This window comes from Haemaphysalis longicornis, unplaced genomic scaffold (genome assembly GCF_048455015.1).
Source record: "Haemaphysalis longicornis isolate Haplotype H1 unplaced genomic scaffold, Haemaphysalis longicornis Haplotype H1 scaffold_2, whole genome shotgun sequence".
In the NCBI taxonomy this organism is placed as follows: Eukaryota; Metazoa; Arthropoda; class Arachnida; order Ixodida; family Ixodidae; genus Haemaphysalis; species Haemaphysalis longicornis.
The window spans coordinates 161,331,151-161,345,308 of NW_027526295.1; the positions used below are offsets into that span (position 1 = coordinate 161,331,151).

Sequence of the window (14,158 nt, forward strand, 5' to 3'; positions counted from 1 at the left end):
ACGAAGAAAGGAATAACAACAACCACAGCTTTTCAAATTTGTTTCCTTTATTTCGCTTTGCCCTTCATTGCTCTTGTTCGACGAAGCTTTCTACAGTCCTTGCTTTTCTTTTATGGAGTCCAATCCCCTACCCCACACTCTCCCTTCACCTTCCTTCTGGCATCACGCTCGTACTTTCTGATTGATTGATTGATTGATTGATTGATTGATTGATTGATTGATTGATTGATTGATTGATTGATTGATTGATTGATTCATTCATTCATTCATTGTAGAGTTTAACGCGCCGACGCAACGCAAGCGATGAGGCGCGCTGTAGTGGACAGCTCCGAATTATTTTTACCACCTGCAGGGATCTTTAACGTGCGCCGAAATCTCGTACACACGTTGTTACTTTCGGTCTCAACTCTCCGCTCCACAAGGTTTGCATGCTCTGCTTCCGGCAAGACTACGAAGACGCTGGACAGAACTCCTCGGAATGGGTAGATATCTCCTCCGATAACAGGTACGCGCCGTTGATTCTATACTACCCTGCCAATAGCATTTTCGAAAGAATGGTGTGAGCATGGAGTAAGATTGGTGTGACAGGCAGCGCCTCAAGCGAGATTGTCTGCCGCGCTGACGATGAATGAAACGCAGTCATGCAACGGCCCGATCGAAAGATTCACTATCAGACGATGACTGAAGCACGGCCACTCGATGGAAAAGAGGTGCCGCGACAGAAGCAAGGGCTCCGGCTCCAGACGGATAAACGCATGGTAGAACCTATGGAAGCCATCTCCGTCGAACCACCTAAAAAACGCGAATAATATCTTACCGTGGGGAACCCTGATGGGGATGTGAAGCATCATGGGGGTTCCGTGTGGTTCCATTGTGTTCTTGTCGATGCTGTCGTCTCTGTGGTAGAATCGGTAGTCTCCGTCAGCGTTGGTGAGGTAAAGGTTGTTGACGTTGGCGCATATGCTGAAAGCAACGTACGCGCCCTCCTCTTCGCAGCTTTGCCTTCTTGTCTTCTTCTCCTCCCTCTTCTTCAGCGGTTCCCCTACGGGAACATGACGACGGTGGTTGAACGCGAAGCTATCTTGTGATGTTTCTTTGGTTGGCCAATCCCTAGGGGCATCCTGCCACAATCATCATCAGAGGCGCTGCGGACGGGGCACAGACGCGGGACATCTCCCCGAACAAGAGATGCATCTGAAAACTTGTCTGTAGTAATGTTTTTGAGCGCATACCGGCAGACTGTCGACTGGTGGTGGTCGGTGGTGCGGTCGCTACCAACGCTTCTGTGGAAGGTGCACGCCGCGCACAACCGCAGCCCACACAACACTTGCTCCTCGGCAGTCATGAAACAAAATCTGCCTCAAAGTCGTCGCAAAGGGGTTCAGGCAGCAGATGACTGCATAACCAATGCATAGTACTTTCCAGAGATGAAAACGAGCTCGAAATTCATCCTCTTCTAAAGAAAAACATCTTTCGGGATAGATATAACCTTGCTACGCTGACCGTTAAAAATGATCCAAGCCGCATCAGCCACCACCACGAGCGTCACGAGTTCATGTCGGCCGTGCAATATGAATCCCAAGTTTCCTCCGAGTCGTCGTGTCAATCAAACACACCCAAACCCATACGTGGGTGCGGCAAAGCGACCGAAGCCCCACCCAATAATGGCGTCAACTTCGTCGGTTGGGTAGCATCGCAGCGGCGAAGTCACTTGCATTTGATGCTCCAGTAAGAAAGCTTAGCAGCAAACAATGAACGAGCGAAGTCCCCAGGCCACCGTGAGTCAAATGCTGCCACAGTAGCGGGGTTGCTCGGTCCGAAAAAAGAGTTCCCTCTAGTCCGGACGATAGGAGCGGCCAAGGCGGCAAGACATTGTGGAAATTTGGGGACGCTTACTTGTTTTCTAATTTGGGGACGCTTACTGCACGAGCGCTATACAAGAAATAGTCATGAAAATATGTGAAACTAAATGAAAATATAAACTGGCTACGCACTAAATACCTTTTATTTTGCCCTTGGCATCCCTGGGGTGTGGCTGAGCGATCTGGAGCACTAGGTTGGTTATTTAGCAAGTCTCAAGTTCGAATCACCGGTAGTACATGCTTTGTTGTAAGTTGATTTCTTTGTTTTGGGCCGATGTTTTCTATACTGAAGTCACCATTTTTGCGCCGTAACGTTCATTGCTCTACGAGCGAGTAAGCAAGATGCGCACAGAGTGGCACCGACATGCTAGTGAATTCTCGTTGGCGTGCTTTTGCCATAAGCATCGACTACATGCATGTGGGCCGTGGGCACAAGCCAGAATTAGCAGACCCTTAACCTGGTGCGAACATGCTTTTTATGATAGAGGCACTATCCAGGCAAGCTCCAAAGATTGAGGAAAAGCGCATGGCATTTGAGCGTCTCTGATGACTTGAAGGGCGTTCATTTATTGCGTACACCTCGGCTAGTGACTGCTACGACTCCAAGCCATGCTGGTAGGCATATCTTACGCATTTCACAGCCCAGAACCTGGCAGAGTTGTGGTATGGCGATTACTGAGATATCGCGAAAGCCCATCCAACGATAACGTCGGATGCCAAGCATGTTGTTCCACAGAACCGAAACCAAAACCAGTTCGAATTCTATTCTTGGAAATCGTCCAATCACGTAGCACATTTCATGGACGTCACTGCATTAGTTGGAGCGGCCGCCACCGAAAACCGCGCATGGTAGTTTTTCTTCTTTCAGGCTTTATATATAAAACAAATACCGCCCTATCACCCGGATAAACGACGAAAAGTGGGTTTATTTGGGCCAGTCTACGCAATGCAAGTCAAAACAGGAACTTGGCAAATTCACTTCAGTGTCCCTCTAAGCATCCTGGCTTATTCTTTGCTGCAATCGCTGCAGGCTAGAGCACTTCCCCCCGGGCCTCCTCGACGATTTGCAATTGTCCCGGCTGTTCGTTCACCGCAGCAACGTGTCTGAGATACATACGGACGCCTTTGGAGGACTCAGTGACTGTCTAGAAGCGCTCGACCTCTCCCTGAATGCCCTCGAAGAGGTCAGTGGACACTGAGAATGCATTGCGTGGTTGTGGTAGTGAGGGCTCCGTGCCCTGGTGTAGCTTAGTGACACATTTTGTGACGGTGAGCGCTATTGCAGTAGCGCTCCTACAATTCCGGTTTTCATGCACTATTGTAGGGAGGGATGGAATGCCGGTGCTTCCCCATACAAGAGGCACCCATTTGATCAATATAAAACACCCGCAAATGCTTCCAGCATCGCATAGCTGTATTGGTTTTACCGAAGTAAGTGTGGGTGCGTGTGCGTGTGCGCGTGCGTGTGTGTGTGCGTGCGTGCGTGCGTGCGTGTGTGTGTGTGTGCGCGCGTGTGCGTGCGTGTGTGCGTGTGTGTGTGCGTGTGTGTGTGTGTGCGTGCGTGTGTGCGTGTGTGTGTTGCGTGTGCGTGCGTGTGTGTGTGTGTGTGTGTGTGTGTGTGTGTGTGTGTGTGTGTGTGTGTGTGTGTGTGTGTGTGTCGACTCAGCCTCCGCCCAAAAGCTAGGAAACTTCAATGATAAGTTTACTTAGACAAAACTTTTCTAATCCACTAAATCTGTAAACACGCTTAATAATTGGCAACATTGTTCAGAAAAAAAAGAAAACATTGGGTATATTTGAGGAATAACATCAAAACATCAGTGTTGTTCGCAGTGATCTTTTTATTTAAAAACACATGGCTGCTTTATTTTTGCGATAAGAAATGAAAAAGACAAGCATTAAAAATAAGGTTTTGTCCCGGAAATACAAAACGTGCTCGCGCGATCCTGGATCTCGTGGCAGTCTTCCAAGTTCAACAGTAACAAAAGGTTGGCGCGAGCCGTGGAACCCGGAAAAATTGAATTGACTTGAGCAAATCTTGTTTGTATTTATCATGGGAGTGCCTAAAGGGGGCGAGGGAGAAGATAGGCAGTTACGTGGCAGGGGAGGCAAAGGATATTGTCTTTGGACTACATTTGCAGCGAAGTGCGCGGATACCGGAGATTTTTTTTCTTATTTAAACACTACCGATTAAAATTGCTGATTATGTTCTTTAAAGGCGAAAGCACAGGGATACTTATCAATAAGATCTTTACTGCTAAACCATGTTTGCTTCTTTTTCATCGCTTTAGTTTTGCCGCCTTGTGGCGGGAAAAAATTCACCAAGCTGAATGGTAACTCATAGCCAAATCTTATTTAGAGCCACGGCTTTGCAGGGATGGTTGCTCCTGGTTCCCTTTAGTGCCATCACGCTCACTTCAGTCGAGGGACGCGAGTGCTGGTATACCGGTCATGTCCGTGTATCCTCAACTATTGTGATCGTCATCGGCGTCGTAATCTGTTTGTCCACATCGTCGCAATAATAATCCTCATGGTCGTCATCCCCGTCACCATCGTCGTCATCATCTCCGCCACGTCCTCATGATCATCATCATTCTCCATCATGAGACTTACCCAGAATGGGTTCTGCACAGCAAGCACACTTTTGATGTGTGAAGGAAGCAAAAGAGAGTTAATAGTAAGGAAAGAAACCCTTTCCAGCGTTAGTTGATAGTTATAGTGAGTTTTTCCCGACGAGTATATGAGAGCTGGAAGGCAAGTCAGCACTTGATAATCGCATTATGTTCATTGAATCTGCAGTCCTTTTCAGCCTTTTTTGTCTGGCAGACCCAATCCTTTGCCAGGCAGACGCATAGGGAGAAAACGTATCAGAAGATAAAATGTACGGCCCCATCCACCAAACCCTTTCATTGCAGGTACCGACCGGCTCGTTACACACGCTGCGATCACTGGTGTTCCTGAACCTCAGCTACAACCAGATTCGCACTGTAAGCGCCGGGGCCTTCCGCGGCCTCGTGTCGCTGCTTCGGTTGTCGCTCTTGGGCAACCGAATCGCCACGCTGGACGCCATGGCATTCCAAGGGCTTGGCGAGAAAATCACTACTCTCAACCTGGGCGAGAACCTCCTGGCGCAGGTGCGGCATAACCTCAGCGCTTGCTCAGAAACGTTTTCCCCTCCCTTCATTTCCTTTGAATACCTCAGAAATAAAAAAAAATTCGTACTCGCATTAGGCCTCAAAAATAACACTGACTTCAAATGTGATTGCTATCGCCATTTTTTTAATAACTAGAAATTACTAATGAAGATTTAAGTTCTTGGTTTTCTCGGTACCTATTTACACAGTAAAATTAGATGTATCCATTACATAAAGCAATTCTTGTTTTCTTGAACCCCTGGGACCGATAGACAGGCTTAAGATAGACGCAGTCAAAGCTCTCAATAAAATACGCTTCCCGTTTTCTTCCGTAGATAATACTAGAACTGAGAGTTCCGATCGACAGGAGCAGGAAGGTCCGCTGATTTGGCTCCAAAGTTTGGTGTCGAGTATTGGAGCATATGTCGCTTTAGGTATTTTGAAGGGGGATAGAGCTTCGCGTGTCGGCTTCATTCTATTTTGAAACATTAAGTCAGATCTATGGTAAGAAAGAAAAGTAATGATTTGTATTTATTTCGAAAATGGATGGCCATTATCAGAGTCCTTCAAAGCATTGAAGGACTCTGCCATTATCCGTTTGTTTCTACTCTGAGTCAAAGCCCATGGATTGGAACAATGGATTTGGTGTACAAGCACTCATTGCTCCAAGAAATTGTTCCGTTACTTTTGCTTATCTTGAATAGAGCCATGACTATAGCCAAACAGGGAATTGCGTAGTTACGGTGCATTTGAGTAAACTGCGTTTAGGTATTGTCAGCGACCAAACAGCTTGAAGGCGTCACTGTAATTTGATGACAAAACCAGATGCCACCTACCCGTTCGAGCTGTCGTACAAGTGTACAGCTACGGTGCGCGTTGTAGGTAAGGCATAACGATTAGGCTCTACGGAAAACGCAAATATACATTGCTCAAGAAGTAATGGCTGCTAGCGTACACCGCTACGGACAACACCTACGGTGAGCGGATCTATGATCCTCCACCGACTATCATAAAATAGAACAAAATATGGTCAAATCACATACACACAACCTGGCGGATACTGGTGGCACTAAACGGCCTCTTCGGGGCAAGGGCATTTGTTATAGACCTTAAGTAGCCACACGATACCTCCCGGTTCTAAGCAAGCTGACCAGCCAATGTGCTTTTACCTGTCGCACGCGTAGGCCGCACACTAAGCGATAATTCTAAAACGTCCTTTGAAGCAATGGAAATGTCTCGCTAGCAGTAGTCACACGCGGGAAATGTAGGAAAACGGCCGTTTTATTATTTTTATTCGATAGTTTGCTGCGTAGCATAGTAGAGGTGATCCTACTAGGGTTCAATGTACTGGAACATGTTTTTCTTAGGAATTAAGTCTTGGAGGCTTTGGTGATATGGCCCAAGAAGCCAGTTTTCGTAGTCGGGTGGTCGGCCTGGAAGCAGACCACGGAAAGTCCAGAGAAGATGGTTCAACCAAAGCATTGGTGGTAACAAAGTTAGTTCAACTGACGTTCCTCTTCGCGTTGCGTGCCCGCAGGTTCCCTCGGAGTCGCTGAAGGAGTTAAGAGTGCTTCAGCGGCTGCTGCTGCACAAGAACCACATAGGCGAGCTGCTCCCCGACCGGTTCCCATTCGATGGCGACGTGCTCGAGACCCTCAGCCTTGCTGGCAACCGCATCCAGACGCTACCAGCCGCCGCCTTCGCCCGCCTCGGGAAGCTCGCCTCGCTGGACCTCGAGAGCAACGGCCTGATCGAAATCCACCCGGCTGCCTTTCGAGGCGTTCACGGTCGGTGTCACGGCTAGCGCCAGAATGCTGATACGCCGTGTATTGCGGTGGAGTGAGTGAGTGGGGGAGCCACCTTCTGAGGAAAAAACTTCAAACCTAAAAGGACCCTGCAAAACTTTCGATAAATGCTTTCACTATTTCCTTCGCGTCTATAAGAACAGCGAAAGCTACAGTTATCACCAGCACAGAGCCACACTGCGTGATTTGCTTGTCGCACCAGACACGCCCTCCATTTCGGCTTGTTTTTGCGTCTTTCTTTTTATAGTTGCTATCGAAAAGCGTTCATTGCTGCAACTGAAGGATTGGATTGGATTGGATAAACTTTATTTGATCCGTCAGAATAAAATTTTTACTCCCCGGGACACGGGCATCGGCGTCGCCCTGGTGGTCAGCTACTACTCAGCCGAGATGTGAGCTCGCCATTGCCGACTCACGAGTCTCGTGCCTTTCGAGCGCCCGCAAGACCTGCTGGACGGCTTAGTGTTGATGTTCATAGGTGTAGCGCCTTGCGGCTTTTGCAAGCCGTGGTGGGATGGTTCCTGCCGTCGCTTCTACAGGCTTCATGACACACTCCCACAAGATGTGCTTCTGGTCTGCATTTTCCCTGCAGCAGAGCTGGCACTTGTCGGTTGGGTACGCCTTCAGATACATTCGGTGCATCAGAGCCAGGGTAGGTAGGGGCCAGGTCTGAAGCTGCCTTAGTAGCACTGCCTCGCCCTGCTCAACCCCGGGTACGGATGTGGGAAGGTCCTACGAGCCAGGCAGTAGGCTTTGGTGATTTTGCCATAATCTGTCATTCGGTCCTTAGCACCGAACCACGTTGGACGGTCAGTTGCGGAGGCGCGGTTGGTTAGTGCTCACGCCTCCACGCGTGCCGTTTCGTTGTGGTTTGCGTTCCTTGCCCGCCTGCGCCGGGATCCACTTGACTTGAACAGTTCTTGGGCCTTCTAGACATGCATTGCGTAGCACCTGCAAAGCTTCTTTGCAGATGCGTCCCTTGGCGTAGTTCCGAACTGCAGTTCGTGAGTAACTGATCACCGACTGGCAGCCTGCGTCGGTAATGGCCAGGGCGATGGCCACCTCCTCTGCGCGTTCTGCCTCGGTGCACTTTACTCTTGCCGCCGTCACAGTGTCTCCGGTGGTTGCCTCTATGACAACGGCAGGGAAGGCCCCATGTTGATATTCCGCCGCACCTACATAGCGAGCGTGCTTATCCTGTGCGTGTAAGTCGACGAGGGCTTTAGCCCTTGCCGCCCTCCTACCCTTGTAGTCGGGGTTCATGTTTTTTGGTAGACCTACCCTGACCTGGCGACGTATCTCGTACGGGATGGTAAGTTTCTTGTCCCTTCCGCTGTGGCGTACATATCCTAGGTCCTCTGAGATCTTTCTTCTAGTCTTCGTAGTAGATAGACGTTCCAGCTGGGCCGTACGTTGTGCTTCCGCTATCTCCTCGAGCTGCTTATGGACTCCTAACTTAAGGAAGAGCGGCGTGCTTGTAAATTCAAACAGGCCCAGCGCGGACTTAAAGGCTTTCCTAATCGTGGCGCTGATCTTATTACGCTCGTACTGTAACCACTTGTGGCAGGCCGCGACATACGTGATGTGGCTGATCCCAAAGAAGTGGACTAGTCTGATCAGACTGTCCTCCATGCCAGCTGTCGTGATGTGACTCGTCGGATGAGCCTCATTGCTTCCGCGATCTTGGCTGTGGTGCGTGCGATAGTCTCGCCGAGTACTCTGATCTTGTTGACTTTGGGAACAACTTGACCAGACCGCGTAGTGATCCTGATCGTGCCATGTTGTCTGTCCGTGATGCGAGCGACCCCTCCGTGGTTATTTAACTAGAAGTTCCGATTTGCTTGGAGAGCAAACAAGTCCTTACCCATCCAGATGTTCTTCAATGGCGTCGACTGCTTCTTGTAGTTTCGTCTCAATGTGACCGTCGCTATCCCTGTTTATGCACACTGTAATATGATCGGCATAGAATGTGCGTTAGATCCCTACTCTGGTGAGTCTGTTGGCTGCTCCAATCATTACTAGATTGAATACTAATGACCATATCATGGGCCCTTGCTGAGTGCCAGTGCTGCCGATCTTCTGATCCTCGAGTCGTAAATGACCTGTTCTTAGCTGAGCGGTTCTACCTGTTAGGAAGTCCTGGCTGTAGTTGTAGCTCCGTTCACCCATGTTGAGCTTAGAAACTTCCGACAATATTGCAGAGAAAACAGTCCAACAGCCGCTACATGGCCTCAGTGACGTAATTCGGGCGGTCGAAGAACGACAAGACCGGGGGAGAGAGAAAATTTTTTTGAGTGAGTTTCCAAGTTATCTGATGTTCATAGAGCAGTAATGTTTGGCTGAGGTGCTTTTCAACCCCGTAATGTAAGTACTCGGTGTGTTGGGTGACAACACTCTGCAAGCATTTAAGATTTCGAAAAAAAGTTGAAAAAAGTATTGCAGGGTTCCTTTAACCCAGGAAAACTTTCCTGAAAATAGACAGCCAACGAATGAAATGAGTGTAAAATGTATCGATGCGTGTTTAAAAATGCGTGGGTTCCTCATCTTCTCGTTCACGAAAGTGAGGCTCGTGCCGATGCGTACAGTTCGAGCATTTGAAGCCCGCCACACAGTGGTTCACGCACACCCCTCGCCCACTGTGCCAACCGCACTTTGTGTAATAACCGTTTCAGCCACCATGTTCGCTCGATATTGCAGCGATCCTGGAAGTCTGTCATTCCTTTGCTTGTCAATTCAATCGCCGTCATCCTCATTCCACCCTATTTTGTAGCCTACCCGGACATGGGCTCACTGCACGCTCTATTTTACAGCACGCACAAGTGGCGACGAGGCTCGTCCAGAAGCCGTTCGAAAAGCGCGCCGCTCGGAGAAAGGGGCAAGCCGCGCTTGGACTTCACGTCTTAATAGCAACTATGCTGCGCGAACGCAGCGCCGCCGAAGTCAATGCGCCGCTGGCTTGGTTGACGTTGCCGTTCTCCGCACGCGTTCTGTTGTTCGCCTCTTCTGTCGCTCTTTGTGCGCTGATCGACGGCGGAAATTCTTGCCAAAATGGCCCATATATTGCTCACGCAGTAATAGAATATTTAGTGCTTTAGAATGCTTAACGTGGTGAGCACAACTTTGAAAAAATGATATTGTAAGTAGCGGCAAAAAAATTTAACAGTCGTGTTCTGTCTTAACAGAAAGAAGCAAGATAAACTTCAAACGATAAAAAATGGGGGCAATGGAAAGCCCGCAGGAAATATGCTTACATGGATTCATTTTAATGCATCAGCAACCTAATGTGTAAGCATTCTTTTCGAAGTAAACCAAAAAGAAGAAGAAACAGCGTGATTCCTTACATCTACAAAGAAAAGAGCGGAATCGGCGGAATTTAACACATTTAATTGCATTATATTGGTTATCTACATCTTTGTAAGAAAAAAATCAAAGAAAGAAGAGCACTGTAACTACGCGAAGTGAACGGTCTGGGATTTTTGCCATTTATAGACAAATATGGCTTTGGATAACTGTAGCCATTTCTGACGACCATTTTCATTCGGAGGAAACTAAAACAACAAAACAAGGAAGATTATGAAATTGGAAGTACCTTATATAAGTACATACCCTGCCAATACCCTCGCATGATTAAATAAAAAGCAAAAACAAAATAAAAATAAATTTAAACTCAAAAAGAATGAACAAGATCAGAAAGGTGTATCTAATTAAGCGTCCTCATGCGATTTACTACGGAAAGCAGCAAACAAAAGAAATCTGCAGAAAGTTCAGAGAATCGTCTACTCATGCGTAACATTTTTATGCGGCTTGTCTTCAGTGTGAGCTCATTACTGCCAATTCCTTTTTATTTTTCTAAATCCTGTCCTACCAATTATCTCCATTTATGCTACTATAATGATTACACGTGGAATTTCTGCGAAATCAACACTATTTTGAAATGCAGCCCGTAACCATGTTCTACACTTTTCGTAATCTTTCTACATTTTTTTTGTTGTTTTTCTGTTTCAAAAGTGCGTTCGGCCAATTCTCATCATTTACGCTATAGTAACGATTAAAGGGGTTACTTCTGCGAAATCCGCATTATTGTGGAAGTGGAGAACGTTTACATAAAGTTCTCCATCTCGCGTAATTTTATTATTTTTCTTATTTTTTAGTGTTTGAAAATTTTGTTCGACCAATTCTTTGCATTTGCGCTATAATAACGATTACAAGTGGAACTTCCGCGAAATCCCCTTTATTGTGGAAATTCAGGGCGTTACACGGTTCACCATTTTCCATCATTTTTTAATATTTTTCTTGTCTTCTTCGTTTTTCAAAATTTCGTTGACCAATTATCTCCATTTAAGCTATTATACCAATGCAGGCGGAACTTTCGCGAAATCTGCAGTATTGTGGAAATACAGGGTGTTTTACTGTTGGCCATTTTTCGTAATTTTTATATATTTTTTATATCATTAGAATTCAAAACTTTTTCCCAACAATTGCCTCCATTTAGGCTATTATAACGATTACAGGTGGAACTTTCGCGAAATCTGCATTATTGTAGAAATGCAGGGCGTTACACGGTCCTGCCTGGGGGCTACTCGGCAAAGTATGCTATGCATTAAAACATTAAAAACGGGCGCTGTCTTGGTTGGCGTGTTCTTTCAAAGCGACCAAGGGGGCGTAAAGTTGTGGAATAGTAGAGGTGCCATAAGAACCGTAAGAAGTGCCGTAAGAGCGGTGCCGCAAGTGGGCAATTCTCACAACTAGCCGTGCTGGCAGGCAGGCTTATCTGACGCATTTTACAGGCGACAACATGGCAGAAGCGCGGTATACCAATTACTGAGATATTGAGAATGCTCATATAACGACAACGTCGGATGCCAAGCATGTTGTTTCACAGAACCAAAAGCGAAACCGGTTTGAATTCTAAACAAGACAGGAGACATTGGACATCCCTGGCGGACCGACCTGCTGACCTCTATGGGTGGTCCTAGTGCTCCCCCCAACATCACACTTGTTGTGATGTAGATCTGCGTAACACGTTTCAAGCCATTCCATCATTGTTTCCCCTATCCCACAGTGCTGAAGTAGAGCGAAGAGAAATGTGCGATCGACTTGATCGAAGGCTTTTCGAAGATCTAGTTGCAGTACCGCAATAGTCACCACGCCCATCTCTGCAACCTCGCAGGCGGTCCTCATCCGATGTAAATTGGTGTTGATTGAGCGACCTTTGAACCCGCAGGTTTGATGCTCACCAACCACGCCTCGGAGGGCCATCCCGAGGGGTCGAGCTAGGATCCTAGCGAGTATCTTATAGTCTGTCAATAGGAGTGTGATTGGGCGGAAGTCGGTTACGGCCGGTAAAGCTTTGGAGCTGGTCTCTTTGGGGATCAGAACGAGGTGGCTTTGCCGCATGGAGGGAAGGAGCCGACCTTCCTGCCTGCATTTTTCAAAAAACGGTCACTAGAATGGGGCCCAATTCTTTTCGAAACGCCCGATAGAATTCGGCGATGATGCCGTCCGGACCTGGAGACTTGTTCTTAGGGAGTTTTTTGATTTCGCGGTCTACCTCCCACGCGGTTATAGGCGCGTTGATGAGGTCTTTTGCGTCGTCCGGCACTGAGGGTAAGGAAGAGAGTACCTCGGTGGGCACGCCGTCTGGCGTCGGTCTAGACCGAAAAAGGTCTTTAAAATAGTCGCAAAAGGCTGCCGCCACTTCCTTCTGCCCCTGCGCGACTCCGCCACCGTGGCTGACCTCGTTGATCTTTTTGCGGGCAATGCGCTCGCGCTCGGAAGCTCGGAAGATCTTGGACGGCTGCGCCTCGTACTCGACCCTCTGCTCGCGGCTGCGGACACGGGCGCCCCAGTATCGCCGCTCTAGCTCACTCCGGAGCTCTTCTTTAGTTAGGCGGATGTCTTCTCGGAACTCTCCCGGCCGTTCTTCGTCCGCCTCGATGAGGCCACGGAGGGTCTCCATAAGGCACCGCTCGTCGGCTCTCTGTTCGGCCGCCTCACGCCTACCTATCTCCATGGCTACTTCCTTAATCGTGGTTTTGAAACTTTCCCACGCGACATCATCATCTAAGTTGTCTTCTAAGATCTTCAAGGCCTCCCTTACCCTTACGGTGAAATCAGGGTGCTCGATGCACTTCGCGTTCATTATCCAGCGACTGCTGGACTTCGTTTGTGAGCGCGCTTGGCCCATTGATATTGAGCAGGACACCAGCCCATGGTCAGAGAAAGCGATCGGTATTACATTGTCGCTAGCTACCCGCTGTAGCAAGTCGCCGCTAACGTAAAAGCGATCCAGCCGTGCCTGGGACGCGCCACGCCACCGCGTGTAGTGGGGTGCACCCCAGTCGCGATCACGTGTCACGTCAGTTAGGTCGCTTTCGCGTAGTACAGATGACAGTGTGCGGGCCGCGCCGTCGGCGTTGCCACGGTTCCCCGCCCTGTCGCTGGCGGTTAGTACGCAGTTTGTGTCGGCTTTGTGGCGCAGGGGGCAGAGGACCACGCCGACGAGTGGTAGCTGCAGTAGATAATATTCAAGTGTACTGCGTGTAGTTCTGTGCATAACGCAACAGATCCATTGCAACTTGTGCCCGAATTTCTATCTGTGCAAGCGAACGTGACCGCATTTTGCGCCTTGCGCTTAGCGCTTTGCTAGGTTTAGGGACTATTGCTCAGTTCGATTCGAAGTAGAGCCTCACAACCATAGTTTTTCTCGTAAATAACAATCAACTCGTCGTCGCCTAGTTGAGATAGGTAGCTGGGCGATCGGACGACTCATTTGTTTCCGCACAAATTAGCGCAAGCTAAGTGCTTTCTTAGTGTTCGATACATGTTAAGGGCTCTATCTATGTAACGTATATGAAACGTGTCGTCTGTGTGAGTGTCAGAATAAGGAAACATGCCATATTTTCCTGCATCGGCGAAAGCGAATTCGGCGTTGCTTAGCCTGAATTCTTCAAATTCGCGTCGCCAGACGATTGCGACTGGGAAATGCAAGCGGGTTTTACAGCAGTTGCAGCATTGTCATAGCTTTGGTGCCCAAGGCAATTATGTACCGAGTGTAAAAGATAACTTCGAGACGCGTACCTGTAGCGAGCATTTTTGTTTTGCAGTTGTCATCAGCAGCATGCGTTTTTTCTCGTCTGTTAAACATACACATATTCATTACGCTCAGGAATCCACTTTTTCTATTGTCACTAATTTTTGCGTTACTGTTAAGGCGCTTGAAAGCGTTCATTGGCCGTTATTACCTGGCACGAATCATATGCAACAGCGTATCAACATAACCTCGCCGAGAAGCGTATGGCAATCGCGCTTCGCCGCTCCTTGCCATTACCCGCCGCCCTACTAACCCTAGGCGATT

At 48.2% G+C, this 14,158-nt stretch overlaps 1 protein-coding gene across 1 annotated transcript in view; it reads left to right on the forward strand.

The window, feature by feature from the left end:
- Positions 1 to 14,158, forward strand: part of LOC144169406 (uncharacterized) — a 29,973-nt gene that overhangs the window by 10,343 nt on the left and 5,472 nt on the right. Inside the window, exons 3-5 of the mRNA XM_077698528.1 lie at positions 2,893 to 3,046; positions 4,778 to 4,996; positions 6,534 to 6,783. Coding sequence (XP_077554654.1) covers positions 2,893 to 3,046; positions 4,778 to 4,996; positions 6,534 to 6,783 — 623 coding nt within the window. The remainder of the gene's footprint in view (positions 1 to 2,892; positions 3,047 to 4,777; positions 4,997 to 6,533; positions 6,784 to 14,158) is intronic.